Below are 27,482 nucleotides of genomic sequence, written 5' to 3' on the forward strand. Positions count from 1 at the left end.
CTGACCTGCAGACCTCTGTGCACAAGGCAGTGCCTGGCAGAGGAGGCTCAGGGTCTTCCCGGGAAGGCCTCTGGGTGGGGGTGGGAGGCCTCGTGGGGGCCTTAGTCTGGGGAAAGGCCTGGAGGAGCCCCAGGAAGGGGGAGGGGAATGGATCCTGGCAGCTTAGAGAGACTGGGCGACAGGGTTGGGCCTGCCCCATTTAGTCAAAGCCCAGGTCTGAGGTGGGACCCGAGGCCTTGGGCAGGGAGCGAGGGAGCGAGCACTCCACGGGCTAGACCAGTCCCATTCTCTCCCCGTCCCACTGCTCGGCCGGGCCACAGGCTGTTGGCCTGCTGGACATCAGCCCTCGGGGACGCCATTCACCCTCACAGGCATGTCTCCCCAAGTTGGCGGCCTCTGCTCACTCAGTGTCCTCCTGCGCCCTAGATCAAAGACGCCGCCTACTTCTATAAGAGAAGCCAGTGCTACAAGGATGCCTTCCGGTGCTTCGAGCAGATCCAGGAGTTTGACCTGGCCCTCAAGATGTACTGCCAGCAGGGGCTCTTTGAGGAGGCTGCGCAGGCCGTGGAGAAGTAGGTGCCGCTGTCCCCTAGTGAGTGTCCTCTCTCTCCCGGGAGGGACTTGGGGCGGAGTCCTGGAGGGCCTTCCCAGCCCGGCCGCCTGGGCTGCCTGGCTCTCCGCACGGGAGTGTCCCGGGGCGCCGGCCTCCCTCGCTTCTGGCTGTCCTTTGCATGCGGCTGCTGCGCCTGGGGTCGCTGTCTGGGACAGAATCCCACGTCCGCCGTCCTCCCCTTGATGCGCTTCTGCCCGTGTCCAAACAGCAGCCGCCGTTTGGGCGGAGTCAGGATGGGGCTGGGGGGGCATGTGCCGTAACCTGAACATAGAAACAAATGTTAAAAGAGTGATGCGCTCTCTGAGGCTGGAGGAGGTTCTGAACCCAGCAAGGGACAGAGGAAGATTCTGGGTGCATGAACAAAAGCAGTGCAGCTAGATTGAGAAGGAGGGCCACCGATAGGGAAAAGCAGCCAGACCTTCACATCAGACATCTGGCGGGGTCTGGGATCCAAGTCACGTAAGCCCGAGAGCCATTCCCCAATGGATTGGGGGTCTCAAAGGAAGAACTGCAAACCATTAGCCACCCCATGGAAGATTGCACCCCCTCTGTCAGAGTAAGAAGAAGGCAATCACAGAGCCCTGAGGGCTCCCCCACACCCAAAGGCAGGTGTGCCCACGCACCGTCACTGTGAATTGGTCCAGATGCTCTTGAATATCTGGGGAATTGTGCTCCGGGCACGACCCAGAGATGCCACGGCCCAGGGGGCTGTGACCCCAGAGGTGGCTGTGAGCCTCAGCTTAGAGTGGATGCCCATCGATTGGGGAATGGCTCATCACGCACGCACGTGGTGGCCCATGCATGTTGCGGAGCATTTCTGTGCCTAACGAGACGCGAATGTGAAGAAGGCGCAGAAGCATGGGAAGACTTTGTTCACCTGATGCATGTTTGCGTGAGCTGATAGAGAGGGACTCAGAAGTGCCAGAGAAAGTGGTCACAAGGATGTGAATGGAGAGAGCCCCCCGCCAAAAGCCCAGCGAGTCCCAGAGAAATGGGGGGAGGGGGGAAGCACGTGCGCCTCTCCCTTCTCTGCCAAGGTCGGGGTGGGGGGGCCACAGGGAAGGAGCACCGCATACACGGTCACACGTGGTCCATGTGTTGGTTGGTCTCACTGAACTGCTTTCTCTCTCTCTTTTCATTCGGTTATAAGGGATGGCTCGCTGAGGGGATGGGGGGAGGAAGGTAGAGTCAGAAATTAAGATGATGCTTAAATGAGATGTTGACGAAAACTGAACCCCAAAGGACCCACCCATTTCCAGGGACCGGCTCCACCCAGAGTAGGAGCCACAGGCCCCCTTTGTGGGGGGTCCTGGGGGTAGGCACCACCCCCAGGAGATTCACACAGACCCGGCTGTGACCACCTTGATGCCCATGGGGCATGGTGGCTTTCTAAGATCCCGAATAAAGAGTCGGAGCCGGTCCGCAGCTGTTGGCCCCATGGCCGCCGGCCCCACGGCCCCCGACAGCAACGTGCTTGCTCTCTGACCAGATCCGCGAGCCCCTGTCTCTCTCGAAGCTTCGTTTCCCCAGCTCCAAACGGTGCCGTGCAAAGGGCACCGGCTTTGGAGTAGGAAGACCGGCCCCTCCTTCCATCTTGGCCACTTAGTAGCCGTATTGACTGTGGGTAAGTCATTTCTCTCTCTCCTCTCGCAGCCTGTTTTCCTGCTCCATAAAATGGGAATGACGCTCTTTGCCTTCACTGCCTCTCGGGTCGTGGGGATCCAGGGTCCGCTGGTACAGGCAGCGTGTGCGTGTGCGTGTGCGTGCTTGGCCCGTCCCCGGCTCCGGGGTGCTCTGCAGGCCTAGGTACGTGTCCATCCCCGAGGGGCACGAGGACCCTGCCCTTCTCCCCTGAGGAGCGGCGTTGTCTCCCAGGGTACCGGTGGAGGCCGGGGCCCCTTCCTCGGATGGATGGCAGGAGAAGGGTGTGGGGCTTTCTGCCTCTCGGGATGGCCCGGGCTCAGAAATCGGGGTCCTCAGGCTCCCTTGGCCTGCACTCGCCCTTTGGGCCTTTCGGCCAACACCTGCTCTCTGGCCACTGGGGGGCAGCAGACAGATTGCCTCCCCTGACTCCTGGACTCGGAGTGGGAGAAGATCCCAGCATCTTCCTAACATCACACATGAGGAAGCTGACCTAGAGGGGGCAGCACTTGACTGAGGTCTCACCACCACCATTTTGACCCAGATCTTCACGTTCCAAAGCCAGGGCTCCTCTTGTGGGGGATGGGCTCGGCCCCTTCCCAGCCACTGAGGGAGGCCCCAGACCCCAGGTCTTCCTGGGGTGCCAGAGCGGGGGTTGGATTGTTTCGGTCTTCTCCCTGCCTTGGGGTCTGGGGGAGCTGCTGACCAGTCTGCTGGGGGACTTTGGGGGTGTCGAAAGGATGAATGAAAAAGCACTGATTAGCCCCCTGCAGCGTGGCAGGCACTGAGCGAGGCAGGCGGCTGCTCTCTTCACCCCAACTCCTATTTTAATGGGGACAGACAGTGCATGGGCGGGGGGCGGGGCAGCACAGAGCCCTGGACAGTCACTGCTCTGGTGATTGGTGCCTGGGCTGAGCACAGACAGCAGAGTTGGGGGTGGGGGTGAGCCAGGACACGGCCGGGTCTGGACAGGGTCTGGACGTGGTCTGGGCCTGGCTCACTCGGGCAGCTCTGGGGAGTGGGGCTCATTATCGGCCCAGGACGGCTCGGCCTCCTGAAGCTGGCTGGATGTCTGGCGTGGACACCAGGGGTGTCAGGCTGGTGGACGGCGAGGTGCCGCACAAGGTCCCCGTGGAGTCCTGGGGCAAAACCCAGTTGTGCGGCCTTGCCTGTGAAGCCCCCATTCTACAGGATTTGGAAAAGGAGCTTTCTAGGGCAGAGGGTCAACCCCAGGACCACTGGGGATAGCGCTTGACTGCCCATTGGCCAAGGACGGCAGGTTTTTAGAGGAAAAAAGGACTAAGCTTCAGAACGGGAGTGGTTGCTCTGTGGAGGGAGGATGGGAGCCCTGAGGGGCTAGCCTGGACGTGTGCCTGGGGAGACCAGGTCCCCACCCCTCGTCTAGCCTCTGGCCTAGGGGCGTGTGGGACGTGTGACCCTGGGCGAGTCATTTCTCCCCGGGTCCATTTGCTCCTGTGGAAGAAGAGCAGTGTTCGTAAGCATAGTGCAGAGCCTCCCTTGTCCTGATGCGCCCATGAGATCACACGTGCAGGGCAGCGCCAGTTAGGCTCACGATTCGTTAGGCATTTTCTGAGTCCCCGGGCTGGGCCCCGAGTGACCGATGCACGTGAGAATGGTCAGCAGCAGCAACCTCGGGGCAGGACTCTCTGCCCCCTTGTGTGGGCCCGGCCCTGGGCTGGGGGTGGGGGGTGCCGGGTCCAAGCAGTGCGGTGCCTGGGGCCACGGCGCATCTGCCCTGTCTCTTGGTCCGTCCAGCAGATTGTGTGTAATGGGTCCGTTCTGCTTGGTGGATGGTGCGGGCTGGACGTCCTCCTGTCGTCTGAGGCTGGGGGCTGCCCGTGGGTCTCTTAGTCCATCCAGCAGTTTGCGTGTTATCTGCACTTCTGCTAGGTGGACAGCCCGGGCTGGACATCCCACGGGGTGGACGTCCCGGGTCGGACAGCCTGCTGAGTGGACATCTTGCTGGGTGGACGGCCCGGGCTGGCTGTCCCGCGGGGCTGTCCTGCCGTTGGTCTCCAAGAGCGGGGGCCGCCTGGGGGCTTCTGGGGGTGGGGCGTGAGTAGAGGCTGGCCACCCTTAGTGAACGCTCCTTGTGTCTCTTGGCGTTGCAGGTTCGAGGAGATGCTGAGAGCCAAGACGCAGCCGGTGTCTAAATTATCCTACTCTGCTAGCCAGTTCTACCTGGAGGCCGCGGCCAAGTACTTGAGCCTGAACAAGACCAAGGAGATGATGGTCGTCCTCGCCAAGCTCGACACCGAGGACCAGCTGGTGTTCCTCAAGTCGCGCAAGCGCCTGGCCGAGGCAGCCGCCCTGCTGAAGGGGCAGGGCCGCCGCGAGGAAGCGGCCCTGCTCATGAGACAGCACGGCTTCCTGCTGGAGGCCTCGCGGCTGACTGCGGACAAGGACTTCCAGGCCTCCTGCCTGCTCGAGGCCGCACGCCTCAATGTGGCCTGGGGCTCTGACACGGAGGACACCGAGGTCATCCTGAAGGAGGCGCTAGACCTGTGCCACCAGACCGGGCAGGAGGTGGGCATCGCCAAGGCCTACTTTCTGCAGGGCATCCTGCTCAAAGACTTCCTGCTGCTCAAGGGGGCCTTCTACAAGTTCATCCACCTGAACCACGCCGCGGGCGCAGTGGAGGCGCTCTACGAGGCCATGCGCCACTGCCGCCCGGGCACCGACAAGCTGCTGGCCCTGGCGCCCGGCGGCCTGGAGGTGCTGCTGCACGTGGTCAGGGCCCTCAAGCGGGTGACCAACAACGCCGAGAGGGAGATGGTCAAGTCGTGCTTCGAGTTCTTTGGCATCTCGCGGGTGGACGCGCGGCACTGCCAGATGTCCCAGAATGAGCCCGGGCCCATCCTGAAGATCGTTCTCGACCTCAACCCGGCCTTGAAGGAGAAGAAGGCCAAAGACCCCTTGCTGGTGGCCGTGGACAGCGTCAAGCTGGCCCTGACCAAGCACCTGCTAGCGCGGCTCTGCGAGATCTCGAGGGGCCTGCTGGCCATGACCTGCCCTGGCATCTGCCGCAGGTTCATCGCCGGCCTGCAGTGCGAGGACCCCGCTTGCGTGGACTTCCACCGGCCCCTGCGGCGCTGCGAGGCCAGGACCCTCGTGCAGTCTCGCATGCACCTGGCCGCGCTCAACGGACTTCTGCTGGAGGCGAAGCGGGTGTTCCCCAAGACGCTGGCGCCGGAGATGGAGGAGATCGACTACCTGCTGACGTCCGACTCCTATGGGCTGTGCAAGGCCTTCCTGGACCTCATCTTCCCCAAGCATTTCCACCAGAGGGTCATGTCGGAGAACCCTCTGTCCTGCCGCGAGATGTTCCGGCCCAGCTACCGCTCCTTCAAGGCCTACCGCTTGGCGCTCAAGGAGTACGTGCACTTCCGCTTCCGGCACGAGCGCACCCGCAGCCAGCGCGAGTCCACGGACCTGTGGCTGAGCACCATGCAGGCCCTGGTGCTGTCCTGCAGCTACCCCGAGGAGTTCGAGAAGCTGCTGCACCAGGTGGAGGAGGACTACAGCCGCGAGCTGCAGACGCTGGAGCCCCGTGACGACTCTCCGGAGGCCTGGGCGCGGGCCAAGGGCGTGGAGGGCAGGTGCGGCATGCTGCTGCCCCACAAGGATGCCGAGAGCGCCGAGAAGATGCACCTGTGCTTCATCCGGCTGCTGCAGAGCTCCCTGGACCAGCTCTACGTGTACCGCGACCCCGAGGACTGCAAGCGCCTCTTCTTCCGTTTCATGAACGTGCTGGTGCGGCGCTGCAAGGAGCCGCTCATCCCCACCATCGGGCACACGCTGGCGCTGCTCGAGTTCCAGTTTGTGCATTGTGGCGCCGTGCTGGTGCGGCTCTGGAAGAGCGCCGCGCTCTGCTTGCCGCGCAGCTACATCGCCCTCATGCACCACTGGGACTACCTGTTTGGCAAGAAGGACGAGGACAAGGAGCTGGGTGACGTCTTCGCCATCATTCAGGAGTACAAGCCCAAGGACGTGACCCACGCCATCCGCACCTTCCGCTTCCACCTCGCCTACCTGGCCCGCGTGCTGTGCGGCTGTGAGAACAGCGACTTCGATGTGCTGCTGGACGCCTTCAGCGACGTCCGCTGCGTGGCCTCCGGCGAGGCCGAGCGCGCCATCGTCCTGTGCCTCGTCATGCTGGTCAACGCCGGCGCGGTCATGCGGCCCTGCTGCAAGCCCGTGCTGTGCCGTCACTTCCAGGAGATCGCTTCCCGCCTCCGGCTCATGCACGCCGAGTTCCCCTCCAAGGTGCCCGACCGGCTGCTGAGGGTGACGGACAGGCTGCTGGTCGCGGCCGACGTGAAGGCCGTCGCCGAGGCCCTGCAGGACCTGCTCTACGAGCGCGACGAGGAGTACCTGATGGACTGCTATTGGCGCTGGGACGCGGTGCACAGCAAGGGCGCCGTGGTGCGTGGCCTCTACTTCGAGGAGGTCAACCTGAACCGCCTGCTCTACCTCCACCCAGGGGACTCCTTCCTGGTCGACCTGGAGGCCGAGTTCGACCGGGACGAGCCTGCAGAGGAGAGAGAAGACGTGCTCGCTTCCATCCTCTTCCAGAAGCGGAGCAAGGAGCTGCGTAAGATCTCCTCCCGCCGCAAGCTCCGCAGGGTCTGCCTCGTCGTCTCCCTCTGCATCAAGTGGTGGCGCCGGGCCTGCGCCAAGGCCGAGCCCTCCTGGGAGGAGCCCCGTGAGCTGGGCGCCGGCAACTTCAAGCGGGCCGACGTGGACAGGACGCAGTGTGACCTGTGCGGGGTCAAGTTCATTCAAGGCCCGGAGAACTACTTTAGCTTGAGGGAGGCCTTGATGCCCATGGAGGCCGAGCCCACAGAGAGGGACGTCTTGGAGGCCGGCCCGGACTTCGAGGCCGGCGAGTCCTATGAGAAGCACGTCCACCTCGAGGCCCACCAGATGAAGCACGCGGCCTACCAGCGCTACCTGGAGTTCTTCAGCACGAGGGTGGACCCGGCCATCGGCGAGGGCAAGCTGGTGGTGAGGAGCATCGAGCAGAGCGCCTGCACCGAGAGCCACCTGGGCTCCCAGGAGCACAGCCGGGTCCTGCAGAGGAAGATCCTCGAGAACATCAAAAGGGTCTCTGATGCGGTGGAGGACGTCTACCGGAGGAAGGCCTGGGCTGACGGTAAGCTGGGACCCCTCCTCCCAGAGCCCGGCCTCCAGCGCCCTGGGGAGACGTTCCTGGGGCCGGGCAGCGGGGACTGGGAGTGGGGGCGAGGTCTCGGACGCAGCTGTGAGGACCGAGCGCTGAGCGCGGACAGGGCCGTGGTCAGAACCAACACCACAAGGAGGGTGCCGAGCGTTCTGACTTTGTCAGCTCCGGAGCCGGCGCCCAGCACGGGGGACCCTTCGTCCCGGGTCTGGCTCCTCCGTGCCCTCGCTTACGTAGCACAGAAGTCTTGCTGAGTGAGCGCCCTTCATGTGAGTATGGGCCGTGAGAGGGAGAATGGGCGCTCCCCTCTCCCGTCTCTCTTTGACCATCCTCTTGTAGGCCGCCCGTTAGCCTGACGCTTGGCTCCCTCTCTTACCGAAAATCATCTTTCTGGGCCTCTGCAGCCGTCTGGTAGTCTGGCGTGGTAGCCTCCTTTGCATCCATTCATTCATTAGCTCCAGCCCAGCCCAGTTCATGAAATATCAATTAGAAACTCCCTCAGTAACAGTGACTTTTCCCTTCCATATTAAGTGCTATGTATTTTATAACCAAATATCAAAATGGCAATAAATAGAGATAATCAATGTAGATTGCAATATTGGACTGTGAGAAAAGTCACAGCTGGAGTCACCTCCAACCTTGATAGCACTGGTTGACTTTTCTTTATGAGAAATCAGGCCCACACCACTTCATTTTTTCTCTCAAGATACCAAGTAAGATCTCTCCTGAAAAGTCCTTCTTGCAAGATTAAGGTCAGGACAGTCTCTTCAGAAAAGAAGCTCTCTCCATCTCCTTTCTCCCTGTCTTCTGCTCCTTCTCAGCCACACCACGGACCAATGTCTTCAGCTTCTCTCCAGCTGTCACTTTTAATGGTCTCTCTATCTCCAGCCTATCTCCCAGATCCTCTTAGAAACAAAGCCAAAGAGTCTCCCCGACTCCCTGGGGAGGAGCATCTCTTAGCCAGCCATTTTTGGCCGGGCCTTCCAGACTGCTAGCACAAGCGCCTCTTCCCCAGCGTTCCATTTGGCTCCTCTAGGACAGGCCGGTGGCCTCCGAGAGGGAGGCGTTCCGCGAGAGTTGGCAGGCCCTAGGGAGCCCTGACAGGGTAGCTGTAACAAAGCGAGAGCGCCCAAACTTCTGTAGATGCCAGGATTCAGGCTGCTGAGGCTTTTCCTCCCCAGCCCCGAGCCGGCCCGTGGAGCTGACGAGGCTCATCCGGAGGCCTCGCTTTGGGAGATTCCGACGACCCTTACCGTGGTCTCTTCCTCGGCCGGTGGCTCGGTCGCTGAGCCGCGCAGCCTCTGCTGCCGGTGCAGCTCGCTGGCCGTTGGCAAAGGGGGCACCCGCAGTGTCGCACAAACGGGGTTGTGTGTGGGAATGTCCTGTCGACACTCCTGCTCCTGCTGTGTGCTTAAAACCATGCGTGCTTTTGTTTCTGTAGCTGAGGAGACGATGACTAGGCTGGTTAACATTTTGACCCCTTCTGTCAGTGATGCTCGGGAGTGGCTGATGAGAACAGAGGACCGTTTGAAGGAGGAAGGTAAGGATGCCTCTCTATCAGCCTTGACGGCTTTCAGGTGAGGGGTGCTCAGGTCCGGCACCAGAGTGGAGACGGCCCGGCTGGACACACGCCTGGGACCAGCCACCCCGGTCCTCTCTTTGTGGCTGGTCATTCTGTCAGCCTTTTGTTCGTCCATGAGGACTCGCGGGGGGATACCTGCGTTGCCCTGTCATGGAGCGAGGGTGTTTTCCCAGGCAAACTTTGGCTGGGTGGGGGGGCGGGGCTTGGCAGGGGCTTGGTGTCACAGAAGTGCTTGTGAGATGCTGTGTCAGTTGCAGCGCGCACGGTGGCGTAGAATTGGGGCGAGGAGGAGGGCGACTGTGTGCCCTGCTCTCTGCTTGTGTAGATGGTCTGAGGATACAGGTGGGGAGAAAGTGAGGCTCCTCAGGTGGGCAAGCTGGGCTCTGTCCATTGGGGGCAGGGAGCTCATTGGTCAGCCGCAGGACGGGGAGGCGCTCGGATGCCCCGGCACTGTTGGGAAGGGGCAGTCGGGGGCCGGCCTCCCCTGGCTAGGTGGAGTGGCCATGATTGCCCAGGCAGCAAGCTGCGGGCATGTGCTTGTGACAGCGGGTGCCTCTGCCTGCCCGTTGTCTGAGCCCCCTCCATGGTCTGTGTGGTGCATAAGAAGGTCAGGCCTGGGTTGGGGGCTTGGCCTCTCGCTTTATCAGAGCATCGGGAAACCAGCCCCAATGACTCCCTTCGTGTGGCGAGTTTTCCTCTCTGCCACAGAAGCGGACATAGCAGGTGGCTAGAGGGCAGCTTCAAGGCCAGTAAGGCCCGGATTCAGGTCCTGCCTTGAAGGGCAGAATGGGTGCTGGCCTGTTGTGGTGGAGGGGGCTTCCTCACCTGGGAGTCCCCACACCAGCAAAATCCCAGCTGCAGCGCCTTGTGGCCTCGGTGTTTGACACCCGCTCTCTTGGAATCCGGAGGCGGTTATTGGAAATGGGAACCTTTGTTTGTCAAACGTGTAAACTGAGGCTCCGAAGTGACTTGTCTAAGGTCACTCGACCTGGTCTCCCAACCCCACGCCCAGCCCCCTCCACCTCTAAAATCAGAACATGGGCCCAGTGCCTGGGGTTGGGCTCTTCTCCTGGATTTGTGGTTCTAAAGGAGTTAGCCCGGGGGTGCAAAGGGGAGGGTGGACTCAGCCCTGGGAGGCGCCCCCTTCCTGCTGAAGAGGGTCAGGAATGTACCAAGTGCTCCGGGATAGTGGTCTCCCGGTTACTGTCCGGGTCCTCCAGAGAGGGGGGTCTGTGTGTGAGCGCCACCTCAGCCGGAGATCGCTTGGGGACCACCTTAGAGGGGGAGGGGGAGGAGGAGGAGGAGGCTGGAGGACAGACTGGCACTTGGAATGGGGGAGTGTCTCAGACACGCCCTGGGGGCAGCGGCTCCTCCCTTCCTTATCCCAGCCAGACTGGGCCCCAAGTCCTCCAATCAGGTCCTCTTTGGATCACAGTGATCCTGCTTCTCCAGGGTAGGTGGCTTTGGGGGGAAGGATTCTGTGTCGGGGAGGACGGGGGACTTGGCTTCCTCTGGGGCGGGGCTCATCTTCCTTTGTGTAAGGTTTATTAATGCCTTCCATGCCTTTCCCTCACGCTCCCTCCCCTCCTCCCTCCCAGAGAGCCATCCCTCATTCAGTTCAGTGAACGCCAGGTACGGACCTACTGTGTGCCACACACTGTGCCACGTGTTGTGGATACAAATAAGAAAGAGGCCCTACCCTCAAGGAGTTTACAATCTAATCACATAAAAATGGTATTTTATTAAAAACAAGAAACAAGGGAAAAATCAGTACAACCCATTCATACACTGAAAAAGGCTGCAAACATGTGAAACCCTCCCTCTGGGTTTTTATGTGAGTCGTTCTTCCCTCCCGCGTTCTTAAGGTCGCTGTATCGTCGTCTCCTGGGCTCTGCTGCCTTCCCTCTGTGGCAGGTCCCAGGGAGCTTCCCAGGATTTTTGGTCTCCATCACACATATCATTTCTTAGAGGATGCTCACAGACCATGCTGTGTTCATCTGTGACCCAGTCAATGCACATCTACTGTGTTTCCAGTTCTTTGCTATCACAAAATGCAGCTGTTAATATTTTGGAGGATATGGGACTTCCTTTTTATCGATGGCTTCCTTGAAGCAAATGTGCATAAGTCCACATGGCTTTCTAAAATGGCTGTACCATTCTGCAGCTCCACCAACCATGTATTAGTGTGCCTCTATCTTCCCACAACCCCTCTAGTACCAATTCAACCTGGATCTGTGAATTTGTTTTCTATCTTTTCCCACATAATGCTCTGCCTTTTATTTTGTGTATTTTCTGAGAAAGGGCCATGGCTTCTTCATACAGCATAGCAAAGGGGTCTGTGATGTAGACAAGGCCAGGAGCCCCTGCCATGAAGAGTTCTTCAGCTTTTGTACATAGCTCTGCTGGTGTACGGGACCTGTCTCAGTGCCCCGCCCCTTGCCTCCCTGGGGTCCGATCTTTGGCACATAGTAGGTGCTTGCTAAAGGGTGTTGATGGATGGGCTTCCTCCCCATCCTGATCCTGCCTTGATGCCTAGTCTCCCCGAAGCCTAAGACCCTCAGCCATGTCTGGGATTGAGGCTGTGGCGGGGCGTCTCCAGATTTCTCCTGTTGTGGACCCATTGCAGAGTCAGGAAGCCATGCCCTCTTCTCAGAAAGATGCTTTTTAAAGGCATTAAGCAAAAGTGCGGCGGATCACAAGTGACTCCCATGGTGGTGAGGTCAGCTGCCAACTGTTGAGAAACAAATTTGTGGCCCCGGCCAAGATGCGTGGGCTCAAGCGCCCTTGTTACGACGGTGCGGAAGCTGTGCCCATAGTCAGAGGCCGGCCTGGAGCCTGACGGGGCCTTGGGGACAGGGAGCTTGCCCGAAAGCTCCCACTGATATAGGGTGCCTTGGCTTTCCCCAGAGGGCTGCTAGCGGAAGGTGTCGTGCCATTCAGTACCCCAAGCGCCTCCTGCCAAGAGGCCCTTGGTTCCATGATAGGGGCTGGTGACCTGGTGGGGCCCGAGTTTTCTTCTGGGCCCCCTTTGGAGTTGGTGTCCAGTCCAAGCAAGTCTTTGAGGTCGAGATGGCTGTGTGCAGCCTTTGCTCCCTTCGGTGGGGACTCTGACCTCGCTTGGGGGTACCGAGCCCATCTTCTAAATGTTGGGCCTTCAGACCCTTCTGAGGGGTGTCTTCTGTCTTCCTTGCATCTCTGGGTCCTAAGTTGTACCAGCTGAAGACCTACCTGGCTCCCCTTGTTGTCTGGTGGAGTTCCTTGTGGGCCCCCAGAGAGAAGGTGGAGCTGTGGGTGTGTGCCCATGTGCATGCGCGTGTGTGCGTATGCATGTGTGTGCTGTGTGCATGCATGTGCGTGCTTGTGTGTATTTGTGCAGTGTGTGTGCATGCATGTGTGTGCTTGTGTGTATGAGTGTGTTTGTGCCTGTGTGCCTCTGTGTGCCTGTGTGCGTGTGTGTGTGTGTGTGTGTGTGTGTGTGTGTGTGTATGTGTGTAGGGTCTCTCGACCCGATTCCTGCTGTGAAGCCCTCTGGGCTAAGGTCTCACACAGTGCCCACCTTGCTCACTGTGACCCTTCTTGGTGAGGAGGCCACCTCTCTTCCTGAGCCTGTGCGCTGGGCTCTTGGGAATGTGCTTCAGGTGCCTCCACCTTGTCCCATCTTGGCTTCCCTGAGCCGCTCGTGGGCACTGGTGGCAGCTATTTGCTCCCGGTGGTCTTATCCTATTCTTCAGGGCCCCTTTTGTGTTCCCTTTGCCTTTGCGGCCCTGCCCCACAGTGGAGCAGGAACAGAGAAAAAGCTGGTCAGAGAGACCAGCCACCCGCTGTGGGTCTAAGCCCATGACCCCTCGTCCACTCTCCTGCCTCTCCCATCTCTGTGTCATCTGGGGCGCTGGACCTAGAGTCATGAAGGCCTGGCTCCAGATCCCACCTCAGACGCCCCCGGGGAGAGGGTATGCGGTGGCACCTGCCTCACTCGGCTGTTGCGAGGCCCGTGATCCTGTCTGGATGTTCAGTTGAGGACCTGGCGCATAACAGATGCCATGGAAACGCTGTCCTTGGCTTTGATGGGTTCCGATCGCTCCTTTGCTCCTGTTGGGATGATTTCGCTCGGCTCGGGTCCCCTGGCTCGTCCTAGTTACGCAGCAGTAGTCGTGGCTCGCACGCTCTCCCCGTGGCTGCTCCCTGCTTTGCACGGCTCTCTGCCCACCCCCACCCCCCCAATTCATGGCTGGGCCTGACCCGGACACTCAGGGTGGGATTTTACTGTTTATGTTCTCGTGTTTGTTTTAGCCATAAAGATTTACATCATACATGGAAGCGTGTGTGTGTGTGTGTCTCAGGGTCTGGCCTGGACTCAGAAAAACCCGAGTTCAAATTCAGCCTCAGCATTAGGCCTGTTTGCTGGTTTCCGCCGGTGTAAAATGGGAAGATCACAGCCCCCGCCTCCCAGGGAGTTGTGAGGCTCAAACGAGGTCCTGTTTGTAAAGCGCCTTGAAGTGCTGCAGACGGGCCAGCCGTGGTGTGTAATCATTGGTTATCATTGGCACCGTGGGCAGCGCCTCTGGGAGGCCAGGCTCTGCTAGAGGGGCGGGCTCTGGAAGGACCCTGGAGGCATAAGGACCTGTGACCTGGCCAGACCTGGCCAGACCCTCCTTTCCGGAGTTTGCCTTGGTCATTCAGGCTCCTCTGTGACTGGACCCGGGAACACAAGTCCAGCAGGACACGGGGGCCAATGTAGGAGCATAGAATGCAAGACACATGTCAGACATGAGTCTGCATGAGATTATGTGTGCACACAGTGTGTGGTGAGTGCACGCACATGTGTGTACATGCATGTATGGTATGTGGATGGCATGTGTCTGCACAGGAGTGTGGTGTGGGCATGTCTCCGTATATGTGGTATGGACTAGGTGTCATGATGAGGACGTGCACACACACGCACACATGTGTGCTGGGTATCTGTATGTAGACTGTGTGGTGCGGCCATGGCCGTCCACGTGTGATGCAGGCACGTGTAGGCCTGAGCACACGTGGGCGCACACAGCTGCAGGGGTGCCTTGTCCAAGGGCCTCAGAAGAGGGCAGGCCAGACAGGCCTCCCCGGCACGCTTCCTGGGACCACTGCCCCTCAGGTAAAGTCTGTCTCTCTTTTCCCCAGGCATTGTTCAGGAAAATGACTATGAGAACGAAGTGGAAGACTTTGGGGAGCTCCGGCCCAAGAAGTTCTCCAAGAAGCGCGGGTGGCGCCGGAGATACTGAGCCGTGGCGCCCCGGCCACGCCCAGGCGTGCCAGCGCCCACGAGAGATGGGTGTACATAGTGTAAAGAAGGGGCCGGCCAGGCCTCGCTTTTTACCTGTTTGTTACTCTGTTGTTCTCTCGGGGTCCGGGCGTCTGCTCGCCCACCTGCCTTCGCTGACATGTAAGGGGATTTCAGGAACAAAACTCCCACAGGCCAGGCTTCCTGGAAGTCCGAGTCAGGGCTCCTGCCCCTGAGGTATCACTGGACCAGAGAACGGTGGAGATGGTGGGCGGCCCTCGAGGCCCGGCCCAGCCCTGCGGAGCTGCCTTTGGCGCCGCCTTTCCTACCCTGTGTCGGCAGCACAGCGGGCACGACTTGTAAATAGGAGGCGCCCGTGCCCAGTGTGTGCTGCCACTCTTGTGGACACAGGACGCTCCGCTGGTGGGAGGGGGAGCCGTGCCCTCCTGGCCCTCCTGATGCCCATCTCCACCTGCTGCCCCCAGGACCGCCCCGCAGGCTGCACGGAGCCCTGCGGGGAGAGGTCGGGCGGGCTTCTCTCTTGTAGGCAGCCCTCCTGGGAGCAAAGTCTGCCTTCCCTTGGTCTTGACAGTTGGCTGATCGAGACTCGCCTACCTCAGAATTAGGTCAGGAATGTCCTTCCCCAGTGTCCTGTGGAGTCCTTGTTCTCTGTACCCTTTCCCGGGGGAGGCCCCCGCGCCCTGCGGCTCAGCCTGCCTTATGGTGGCGGCCCACCCCTGGTACTAAGGAAGGCGAGCCCCTGCCCCCTTGCGCAGATAATCCAAAACTACTCTGACAGAGCTCGACACTGCACCTCCTCCCCAGTGTTTATTTCCGGCCGGAAGATTCGCTTTTCTCTCTCCACGCCCGCCTGCCATCCGTCTGTCCAGCCAGCCAGCCATCCGTCTATCCGGTGCAGGCTCGGATGATGAAGATGGCCCACCCTTCGCTGAGCACGCCGGGGCTCGCAGAGCGCGCAGAGAGAGGAAGCAGCTGCCGGCCGGCTGGTCGCCGCGGTGTGGGACCCGAGTCAGAAGTGGCCTGTGAAGCCCACCCGGCCTGCTTTGAGTGCCTGAAGGGAAGGGAGGCTGGGTGTCCTCTGTGTCCGTCTCTGCTGTTAGCCGCGTTCATTCGCTTTCTCTTTGCTCCGCCCTTCGCTGCCCGCGCGGGGCCCGGGCCTCCAGCTGAGCCTGGGCTTCCCCAGGCCGGTGGCCCCAGCGTTTCCTGCAGGTGTCCCTTCCTGTTCTTCATTGTTGTTCCAGATGTTTTTATAGATTTCACTGGCCAAAAGCAGAACCAAACAAAAGTATTGTTGTCTATCAAGTTTTTACAAATACAGGTGGTTTCTCTTACCTGCTGCTGTCCTCTGCTTCTTGACGGATGCTCTGCGGCCTGTCTGACCCTAAGCGTCCACTCCAGAAGGCTTGGCCTTTCCCTTTGGGGAGGGGCCACTCACCTAGTCAGGAGTGGGCATGGGCAGCCCTCTTCGGGGCCCGCTCCTCCAGCTCCTGCCCTCAGCCTTCAGGGCTCACGTGGCACTCCCGGCAGCCGCCACTTCCCAGGCCCCCTCACTTCAGTCTGTGTTGCCGTGGTGGGAGGCCGGGGTCATTTGGCTTGGGGTCACCCAGGGCCCTCCCCTTTTCTGCACGGCCTCTCGGCTCCGACACTCAGCAAGAGCAAGGCAGCCGAGGATCCCGGCCTGGGTGATGCTGCTAGGCTGGGGGTCCCAGCTCTGGCTGCCCAGTCTGGGCCAGGGAGTGGTTGGTTTTCCTGCCACAGAGAAGTAATCATCAGCTGCACTGGAGAAAGGAAGGACTTGGGGAATCTGAAACTGGATTTGGGGGAATGGAAGGGCATGCTGCTATTGGCTGCCCTCCATTGGCCTCCAGGGACTGTTTCCAACTTGAAGGCATGTTCATGTGTGTATACACGTGAGTGCTTGTGTGCATGCCTCTGTGTGTGTGTGTGTGTGGGGGGGGTAGAGACCCTGACCCTAGAGACTGCTCAGGTATTTGAACAAAGCCAGAGTACAAGGACAGGCTGACCAATATGCGCAGACACCCACAGTACACAGTGCACACACCCACATGCACATACACACATGTGCATGCATGCACAATGCCCACATGCCCACAGACACCCACATGTGCACACACACGCCTGCACACTCACCACATGCATGCACACAGACACACATACAACCCTTCCTACTTCAACAAGCTCTAATCTAGAAACAGCAAAGTGTCCATGTATGGAAGGACACACAGGAAATTCCCTGGGAGGGGCCATCGAGTGGGTGACCTCGGACTCCCCACCTTGCCCTTCGTCCTGGGCTGGTCTACCAGGAACAGAAGAGATCTTTGTGGCAAAACAAAACCGAGTGAGGAAGGATGCGGATGCTTGTGGGGGGAGGTGCTCTTATAGACTTTGGTCAGCCAACCATCATGCACTTATTAAGCACCTCTTGTGTGCTGGGCATCGCTCGAAGCTCTAGGGAAGCAGACAAAAGGGGCAATTTCCCTGCCTGCTGATGGGGGAGAGGAGCACCCAGCCCCCTGCCCACCACATCCCAAAGCATATCAACAGTGATCTTGAAGGGGCTGGAAAAGAACAACTCAGCCAAGGTGTAGAGCGATATGTGTGATACGTAGCCGTATGTGTTTATATGTCACAACACACACAACCTTGTTATACACACATGTACATGTAACAGATCTGCACGCCGACTCACACTCCTACACATGAGATTCACACACGTGTGCACCTATTACACACGCATATATGATGTCTGCGTGCATTAGCTTTACACGTACAATGCACACACATGAAGACCGCAGCATATACAATGTCCATAGTCCACAAAGTGGCCAGATGATACCTACAGGTCCAGGGCATGCAACATGGCTACCACACCCCCATTAGCCGAACACGTCTAACACACGTATGTCTGCATAGCACACGCAGAGCACAGTCACCCCTGGACTGATCGCACCATTCACATGTGTGTGAGAGATGCATAACCTGTAACAAGCACGTGTAAACACATCGACACCTGCATGTGTATTTGTCTACACGATTGATGGGAATCCAGGGTCTCCCAGACATCTGAATGGAGTTGTTTGCTTTAATACCTTCAGGACTGAGTTTGAAGCTCGGTGCTTCGTGTTTCCTTTACACTTCGTTTTGTGGGTTTTGGGTTTTTTGTTTTTCACTCTCAGCAGCTGGGGCAGGTGGCCAGTGGGCCCATGGGGTGGGTGGAGCAGCTCCTCTTGGGGGCCACCGTGGCCACCTGATCCATCTCCACGAGACCTTTTTTCCTGTGGTCACATCAACAAAGCCTCATTCTGTGGACAGCCGTTAAGCGAGGGTCACAAAGGCCGAGTGCCTTTCCGTCCCCAAGCAACCATTGATAGAAGTTTCTACAGAGTTCAAAAATCGACTGGCAATGTCTGGTATAAGACAGTGATTATATGGAATTTCAGTACGAAACAAGACTGTTCTTAAAAATTAAATTAACCTTTCAAAATGTTCAGTAAGTTGATAACATTTTTACTTCTGGAGTTGACTTTTGGGACACCCCATTGATGACATATAGGCACACACATAAACATATATACATACCCCTCCCATACATGTGTACACATGCATATCCCCCACACAGATGCACACTCATAAGCACAATACATGAATATACACATTGCCCACACATGCACACTTACATACTTCCCCACTATACCCTCAAATGCACCCCCCACAACAATAGACGTGCACACCCACTCCACACCCCCTGCACATAAAGCCTCCCCTCCCCCCATGCACACACACCGATGGTCCCTAACAGCAGGCCTAGATTTCGACTTGCTGACAAGATGCCCTGATTGGTTCTCGCTCATGGCGCCCTCACGCCCTCAGACTTCTGGAGGGATGGACCGGCTCCTTGGCTGGGGATGCTGCACTGCCCAGGCTCTTGGCCAGAGAGGTCGCCCCATGTGAGCAGAGAAAAGCGACGGATGATTTTCTCAGAGAGGAAAGGAGGCTGAAAGGGTTTCTGCATTTGTCCCAGTATTTCAGTCAGGTTTATTTGGGGGAGGGTCCATGGGAAAGAGCTCCAGTCACAGTTTTCACAGCTTTTGAAAGGAAAGGGGTGATTGCGTTCATGCTGATGGGCTGCGGGAGGCGGGGCCGCGGGAGGCACTCCGGGCCCGCTGAGGAAGGGTCTGGTGAGCCCGGATACACAGAATGATTCGCACAGAGCTGGTGGCCAGAGTGCCGGCGTTTATAAGGCGGACATACGGAGGAGCTGCGCCTCCCTCCCGGGGCCTGGGTTCTGGAAGCCTTCTGTTCTCTGGAACTCAGCAGCGATGTGTCAGAGGCTCATTTGTTTTCATTCTCGGCGAAAGGACACTTGCAAATAAGGGCTACGGCCGGCAAGCGCAAGTGCGCGAGGGAGGGCTCCCAGACCTCCTTTTAATCCCTAGCGCCTCACCGAAGTGGACCCTCCCCTTGTTCATCGCTGGCCCATTATTTAAGGGTGACGGTCTACTCTCAAAGGCTAGCTGACGGAACGCAGTGTTCGTGACCCTAATGTCCACAAGTGTTCTTTGGGTTCTCAGCCAATGGGGGAGGTGACGCAGGGACATTTCCTCAATCTTCCCTTATGTGACCCAGCCCAGAAGAGGACCTCATGGAGACCAGCTCAGGGTTACTTGAACCATGTGATCTGTTTGCGGGAGGGGAGGGAAGGGGGACTGAGACCTTTGTCCTCAAACAGGTCGGGGGAGTGTCATTTGAGTGGTGACGGTTCTGTCCTTATCTGTCGCCCACTGCAAAGGCAGGGCAGGCCCGGGCCTGTGCCCCCAGACCACTGAGCAGAGGCAGCTGGTCTCTGAACGCTAAGGCCACGGCCCTCCACACCGGGCTTGGCCCGCACTCACTGGACAGCTCGTCTCCCGGAATACCTGGGAAAGGGGCTCCAACTGCCCGGGGCCTGATCCTTCGACTCCCTCGGGACAGACGCGGGCTCTGTCAGGCCCAGCCCTGGTCCTGCTTCCTGGCCCTGGGCCAGTGCGGAAGCCCCGCCCCTGCTTCTTAAGTCCAGCCTCCAGGCCCGCCCCTGCTCCTCCAGACCCTGGGCTGTTGCTACTAAGCTCACCTGTGGGACTCCTTGTGGGGGGAAGGGCTAGATGTGGCCATCAAGCTGGAAAGCATCTTAGAGATCACGGAGTCCAATGCCCTCATTTGACATAGAAGGAAACATGAAGTGACTGGCCCAGAGTCACAACCTGCAAGTGTTCAAGGCGGGATTTGAACTCAGTTCTTTCTGAGTCCAGTATTTTATCTGCACCCCACAGTCACTGAGGTTTTTTTTGGGGTGGGGGGCAGGCAATGAGGGTTAAGTGACTTGCCCAGGGCCACACAGCTAGTTGTGTCAAGTGTCTGAGGCTGGATTTGAACTCAGGTCCTCCTGAATCCAGGGCCAGTGCTTTATCCACTGCGCTACCTAGCTGCCCCTCCAGTATTTTATCTACACCCCATAGTCACTCAGGTTTTTTTGGGGGGGGGGGCAGGCAATGAGGGTTAAGTGACTTGCCCAGGGCCACACAGCTAGTTGTGTCAAGTGTCTGAGGCTGGATTTGAACTCAGGTCCTCCTGAATCCAGGGCCAGTGCTTTATCCACTGCGTCACCTAGCTGCCCTCTGTCATTCAGTTTTGAGATAAATGTGATGTATTGACAAAAATGAAAAAAAAAAGCTACATCCCCCACCCCCTTTCATCCTACGCCTCTCTTAATTCCTTTTCCCGTGCTCCTGGAGACACAAAGGTGCCTTCACCTTGTTCCCCTTCTCGGATGGATCCTGGACAGGGAGGAAGAGCAGGGACACTCTGGCTCTTTAGGGCTATTTCAAGCCATCTCTGTGGCCGGCCCTCAGCAACGGTTCCTGGTCCTCCCACCCCGACCTCTGTCCTCGTCCTTGGGGATGGCCCTCCGTGCCTGCCATCACCATGGGTGCAGCTCGGCTGGTCGCCATGACCCGTAGTTTCCACCTCCGGGATTCTGGGGGCGGCCCTCCCTGTCCCACTCCACATGCGTGGATAGACTGACCGACTGCAGCATGGCTGGGGGAGCGGCCGCAGGAATCCCGCGAAGCCATTTCTGGGAGCCCCAGGTGGGTTCCTCCTCCGGTCTCCACGTACTCGGGAGGTGGCAGGGTAGACTTTGGGGCAAGGTAGTTTGTACCAACTCTTTTTTTTTCTTAAATTAATAAAGTATTTTATTTTTTCCCCGTTACATGTAAAGATAGTTCTCGACTTTTGTTTATACAAAGCTTTCCAATTTCAGATTTTTCTCCCTCCCTCCCCTCCCTCCCCCCTCCCCGAGACAGCAGGTAATCTGATATAGGTTTTATTTATATATATATACATATATATACATACACATACATATATATACATATACATACACATATATATACATATATGTATATACACACACATAATAACATTAATCCTATTTTTGCATTAGTCATGTTATAAGAGAAAAATCAGAGAAATGATAAAAAACCTCAAAATAGAAAAACAACAGCACCAAAACCAAAAGAAATAGTATGGTTCATTCAGCATCTATACTCCACAGTTCTTTTTTTTTTTCCTTGGATTTGGAGATCCTCTTCTATCATGAGTTCCCTGGAGCTCTTCTGTACCATTGCATTGGTGAGAAGAATATAGTCCATCACAGTAGATCAACACTCAATGTTGATGATACTGTGTACAATGTTCTTCTGGTTCTGCTCATCTCACTCATCATCAGCCCATGCAAGACCCTCCAGGTTTCTCTGAACTCCTCCTGCTCATCATTTCTTACAGCACAATAGTATTCCATTGTATTCATATACCACAACTTGTCTAGCCATTCCCCAATGGATGGGCATCCCCTCAACTTCCAATTCCTTGCCACCACATAAAGAGCAGCTATAAATATTTTTGTACATGTGGGTCCCTTTCCCCTTTCCATGATTTCTTTGGGGAAAAGACCCAAAAGTGGTATTGCTGGGTCAAAGGGTATGGACAGCTTTATCGCCCTTTGGGCATAATTCCAAATTGCTCTCCAGAATGGTTGGATCAGTTCACAGCTCCACCAACAATGCATTAGTGTTCCAATTTTCCCACAGCTTCTCCAACACTTATCATTTTCCTTTTTTGTCATTTTAGCCAATCTGATAGGTGTCAGGTGTGTACCAACTCTTTTGACTACCTTAGGAAAAACACCTTGCCAAAAGCCGATCAAGGGGCAATTGATTGATAGCAATCAACAGGGAAGCTCAAAGCCCAGCAGCAGGGGCTCCCGGCAAGGAAGCTGAGGCTGGGAGAGAAGGAGCTGTCCATGGTCCTAGAGGAATAAGACTCTGCAACCCTTTCTATAGTACACACAGTAGCATTATAATGACCTCCATCCTTAGCCCTAAGGCTAGATTCCCCTCTCCCTGCCTTGGGGCAGCCCCAACCCAGCAAGGCTCTTGTGGTTCCTGGACTAGGGAGGAGCGGAGGCAGCAACCAGCTTGCCCTGGTGCAGAGCAAGGACGAGGAGGGGAGCCCCCAGCAAGGGTGGGGGTGGGGCGCAGAGGGCTATTGATTGTGTTCCCTGGCAGCTCAGTCACTCAGCGTCCAACCAGATGCCGAGCCAGGTGCCTTGCTGACTTCCCCAGGGAAGAGGCAGCTAGCTTGGCTTCTGTCTGGGGCTTTAGTGCCCTCCCTATTTCTATTCTGGTTGTTGAAAACGTGATTTTTCTGGAAAGTGACCTGGGGGAAGGGGGAGCAGCTCTAATTGAGATAACAAATAGCAAAACACTTGGGGAAGGCTCAAAGCCTGTGCCAGTGCTGGCTGCTGTCTTCACTCTAGTCTTGAGGGACTGAGGCATGGGCACACTCCCTGGCATGGGCGCTCGCTCCCCCAACTTCTCATGTCTATGCCTTTCCTAGAAATCCTCCTCTTTGTAAGGTAGGGTATCCTACTGCCCCTTGTTTACCTAGAATCTCAGGCAACACGTGGCCAAATGACACTCAGTTGGCCCCTCGCCACTGCCCTCTGGGGCACCCGGTATTTCCCAAATCTCAGTCCATGATTCACAGAGGCTTTGGCATTGTGATGGGACTTTGGTGCCAATGCAGTGCCCTCCTGTTCTTTATTTGAAGGGAGTATAGGGAGAAGAGCATGAGGTCCATGAGGGTGATGGAGCCCACCCAAGACAAATGCTGTAGTTTTGCTGGGGGCCAGGGGGTGTCAGCCTTGGTGCCAAGTAGGCAGACTTGGGAGCGGAGAGGATCCGAATTCTGGTCCCACCAATTGGTTTGCACCAGGCTTCTTGGCTCACAGTTTGAATGTGAAGTCAGGGCCAGCAGTGGGCAGGGAAGTTGGCACCTGGTGCCTTAGCAGATCTTCCCTTCTCTTCCTGTCCCAAGGACTGCCTTCCCCGCCCCCACCCCACCCCCCCAGCTCCTTAACAGTCTGTGTCTGGCTGAGGAGGAAAGGAAGGCTAGGGATGGAGGAAAGCTCCTTCCCGATATGCATTCACTAGGGAGGGAGCCTGGGCACAATGTTTCTCTGGGAAACCCGGATGTCGTGTGTTTGGGCAGGCAGTAAGTGGGAGACTTGTGCCCAGTCAGGCAGAAAGCAAGAAACAACCGGCTCCTTGCTGGCACCGCATGTAAGAGGTGTGTGCTGCTAACTGAACCCAAGAAGCCAGCGATTCGAGCTCTGTGGGGAGACTGTTCTTTCGAGGACTAGCAATGGCCACCAAGACCTGTTTGGCAGCAGAGCTCGGATCACCCGATGGAGAGAGCGCACCAAGCAGAAGACGCTTCAGTTGTGACAAGCCCGGTTTGGCAGGCAGGCAGGCTTTCAGGTTGGTGAGAACTTCACAGACGTTTCACTTGAACCTTGCAGCAACAGCCTGCAAATGTGGGTGCTCTTAGGATCAACCCCATTTCATAGATAGGGAGACCAAGGCAGGTTAGAAAGTTCTGTGGCAGAACTTGAACTCGGGGCTTCCTAGTTCCACTTAGAGGTCATGCCACCTGGCTCCCTTAAAGAGATGTTAAATACCCTGTCCTTAGTCATGCCACTAGTACATGAGAAAGGCTGGACTTAGGCCAAGCTCTTCTTGACCTCAAGTCCAGCACTACCCACCAAGTCATACAGCCTACTTATCCCCTAGGCTACTGCTTGGCTTGGACCATGAATGTTTATTAAGTAACTACTGTGTGCAAAATGCCAGTGCTAGGTACTGAAAGTACAGAGACAAGAACAAGCTAGTGCCAGCTCTATGATATGGGGGTGGTGCTGGGAACCCCATGTATATGTATGGAAGTTCAGAATGTGTGTATCCTTACAAATTGGGAAAAGGGAAAAAGGAGAAAAAATTGGATGTAGGTGAAAAGGAACAAATGACTTATTTGCAAGAGAAAGGAGAATTAAGGTAACAGACCTCCTGATTAGCCCCTACCACATCTCAGAGTGGGCTGGTCAGGAAGAAGTAATATCTTATAGGTGTGTGTTTGCTCGTACACAGCTGCTTGTTGTCTCGTGTATTTATGTCTGTCAAATGTTGTGATTGTGTTGTACAATCTGTGGGGAATTTTTGGTTGGACCCTGTAGCCTTTCAGAGTGGTGCAGAGGTCTTTACAGGTGTGTGTCTTCTTAAGAGTTTGAATTTGCAATTGGAATGTAACTTCTTTGCTAGGCATTCATAGCCTTAGATGAACATTGCAAAAGCTGGTTTAAAAATGCTGCTACTTTGCAATCCTTTGTAGTGGAATGGTTAAAAATCAGGGAATTATTTGTAATGTGTAAAAGTTTCAAAGAAAAATGAACTCGTGCTCTCTTATTCTCCCTCCCTCTCAGGTGCTGGCACAGCAATGGAGTGGTTAGTGGGTGAGAATGTTTAGAAATTTTTTTAAAAGCGTCCAGAGAATTTTAAATAATTGGTAAAAGCAAATAGAAAGAAAGCTGTGCTGTTTTATACTGACAGTGCAAAGAATTTGGAATCTTGAGGGAAAAAAAGAAAAGAAAAGGAATATATTTAAGATGTACTGCCACTTTAAGTGCTCACCTGCAATTTCAAGGTCTGTGAATTCTGGAAGAAATCAGAGTAATTGAGTTTGATTGGAAAACTAAAATACTGTTGGAATGCTGTTAAAGTTTTAAAGTTATTTTAAAATTCATTCATGTATTGTGTTAAAATTAGAGGATACAAAGCAACTGATGGTTTTAACAAAAAACAGGCACAGTTGTTTCCTCTAAGACACAGAAGAAAGCACTGGTTTTAAGCTGGTAAATCATTATACAGGAAAAGACATTCTAGATTTCTTTTAATTTGTAGACTTGCCAGAAAAGAGCTTGTTACAAGGAATGGTTTCACTAAGGATGTATAAGGCTGCTTATTATATAGAAGTAATTTCTAATGATTGATCTTTACACCAGGATAAAGTTTAAACCTGAGAAGAAGGAAAGAAAAACCAAGCAACATGTGTGTGTCCTGGTCAACTATTTCTGCTTATTGAAACTTCATGAGAGTAGAGGTTTGCTATTTAAGATACAATATTTTGGGACTGTAATTTATAATATTGTTTTGAGTTTTGAATTCAGGTATAATTGTTTGGATGGTTAAGCCCGTAACCCAAGTACTGGAGAGAATGCCACAAATCAATGCCACAAGAGAGAATGTGGAGGTATCTAGGAAAAAGCCAAGAGGATGATCTGGGTCTCATCCGAGGTAGGCTCCTTCTGGCTCATTGTGTTCCTGCTGAACAGGAAGTGTTTCCCCACCTGGCTATCCCTGAATCTGGCTAGTGCTGCATGACTGGTGGTCACTTGTGACTTTTACCTGAAATCAAACAGAGCTAAGGATGTTTTATCCTGGCTTTATAATCATGTCCCTGATTTTTCTTTTAAAGCAGATTTCCATAATCAGAGCAAGTCGTCGGTAGAAGAAATGAGCACAATGCAAGTAGGTAAGATCTTATTGTTTTCAGTTTAAATGTGTGGTTACTTGATATGACAACCAGCTAGGTATATTAATACTCAGGTTTGCCATCTTGCTGCTAATATAGACACACCTATAAGTATATATGTATGTGCACGTGTGTGTGTGTGTGTATATATATATACACACACACACACACATATGCATATATACAACTAAATGAACTGGGTATCTTTTTGGTTTAGAAGGAAGTGAAATTCCTCCCCATTGTAGATGAGAGGGAGGATGGTCACTAGGAAACATTAGTTATGCATTTCAGGTCTTACCATAAATCTGCCAGTCAGATCTGTTATGTCCTGCCCAGGGCACCAAACTACCAACTCGGTAGCACAAGGGAATCACAGGGCAGACCTTGCTGCTAGATCAGTTGCCAGGTCCATCCACCTGTTCACCCTAGCCCTGGTCCCCTTGCACCCTACCGTGCCCCAAGGTATCTCCCCTTCCTATACCAAGGAGGAGATGATAAATCTTTAGTGTTAACTACCACCTGTTGAAGTCCATATGCTACCTTGGGCTATTTGGATCCCAGAATAAGAATCCTACTGCCTCTTCTCAGATTAAAGTCAGAAGAGGAACCTGGGATAATTTTCTTTGGTGGGTATGGAAGACTGCTGCCCTTCCTATTCCTTTTGTTGGGTAACTTGAACATGAAGCTATGCTTACAAATTTAACATTGGTAATAGAATAAGTTTCTAATTCCACTGCATTAGGGTTACAAGAATTGGAAGAGTGTTTGAACTCTCTGGCAAATGTGGTCCTGGACTGAGGAGGAGTCTATATGGTTCAGAACACCTCCTGAAGGTGTAAAGTTCAACCTGAAGGTTGAGCTTCTCATACGGATATTACCTGGATGGCTGAAACTGTTCACAACTGTTTACTTCATCCAGTTTTTCATGGATCTCTTAGATTTATTCTGTATTAGGGTCCCTGTTGCCCCTTGGTCTGTTTGTTAATCATTTGTGTTTTGTGTTGTGGTCCTTGCATTTGTAACTCTAGCTCCTAGATCTCCCTCAGTTCATAGACCCCCATGGGCCCCTACATTGCCCCCACTCAGCAGGAAGTAGATACAGAAGAATTGTCATCCTTTTCCTTGGGATATATGAAAAGGGGGGAATAATGGAGAAGGCCAAAAGGGTTAACGGACAACTATCAATAGTAGCTATCAATAGTACCTAAAAGGGGTTAACAGAAAAACCTAAGACCTGTGGAAATTTATTTTGATTTGGGAACCCTACCTTTAGGCTGAGATTAGAAAGCCTTAGGCCCTCAGGGTCTCTCCCCCTCCTCCTCAGCGTCAGCTGAGCCAAAAAGCCCCGTGGGCTGTACAAAAGCCAGGTCAGACAGCTGGGGGGAATAAGCCCCCAGCTCCCTCCGACCTGAGCAGAGCTATCTGAGAGATCCCGGACTGGTCCAGGCCCGGCTCTGGCATAGCCTGAGGCACGTGAAGCTGGAGCGCACCCCACCCCCCCCACCAGCCGCAGCCCTGGCTAGCGGATTAGCTTGGTCTATGGGGGTGCAGAGAGCCCCGAGATTTGAATGGAGAGAAGAAAAGGTATATATAGACCTGGGAGTTAGACAGCAGGGGGTTTGGTTCAGACAAGGAGACAGGGGGCTGAGAAAAGGTCAAGAGGGTGGCTGACGAGATTAGAGGGGACAAGGTATGGGGGCTGACAGGAGGACTGGAGGCCTGTGGACAAGACTCAGGGGATCGGACTAGAGATGGGGCTACAAGGATGCAGGAGAAGACGAGAAGGACTAGGGGCAGGGAAAAGAGAGGCCGAAGGGCAAACTGACGGAGCAGACAGACAGAAGGTCGGTGAGAGAGAAACATGGGTTCAGTGGTGGCAGTAAGGAGAGGAAAGTTAGAAGCAGGGGATTTACAAAGTGAAAGGGGCTTGGAGTTAGAATAAAGGACCTGAGTGCCCTGAGGCGGGCTCGGTTAAAGCCCTTATTGTATTAAAAAGGTTACAGGCCTTATTACAAACCAGGGAAAGTGTAACATGCCCTGAGGCCGGAGGCGGCTAAGGCCCTTATTGTATTCAAGGAGTGGGAAAGAGACGCAGTGGAAAGAGACCGCAGGAAAGCAGTCAGGTTGTACATTTTATTTCCCTGTATTCTTAATTTAAATAGTATCTCATAAATAAACT

At 55.4% G+C, this 27,482-nt stretch overlaps 1 protein-coding gene across 1 annotated transcript in view; it reads left to right on the forward strand.

Annotated features, from left to right (window-relative positions):
- Positions 1 to 15,631, forward strand: part of TRANK1 (tetratricopeptide repeat and ankyrin repeat containing 1) — a 67,035-nt gene extending 51,404 nt beyond the window's left edge. Inside the window, 4 exon segments of the mRNA XM_043984829.1 lie at positions 427 to 572; positions 4,387 to 7,430; positions 8,899 to 8,997; positions 14,197 to 15,631. Coding sequence (XP_043840764.1) covers positions 427 to 572; positions 4,387 to 7,430; positions 8,899 to 8,997; positions 14,197 to 14,297 — 3,390 coding nt within the window. The 3' untranslated portion in view covers positions 14,298 to 15,631.
- The last annotated feature ends 11,851 nt before the right edge of the window (positions 15,632 to 27,482 follow it).

The sequence above is a fragment of the Dromiciops gliroides genome, chromosome 1 (assembly GCF_019393635.1).
Source record: "Dromiciops gliroides isolate mDroGli1 chromosome 1, mDroGli1.pri, whole genome shotgun sequence".
NCBI lineage: Eukaryota > Metazoa > Chordata > Mammalia > Microbiotheria > Microbiotheriidae > Dromiciops > Dromiciops gliroides.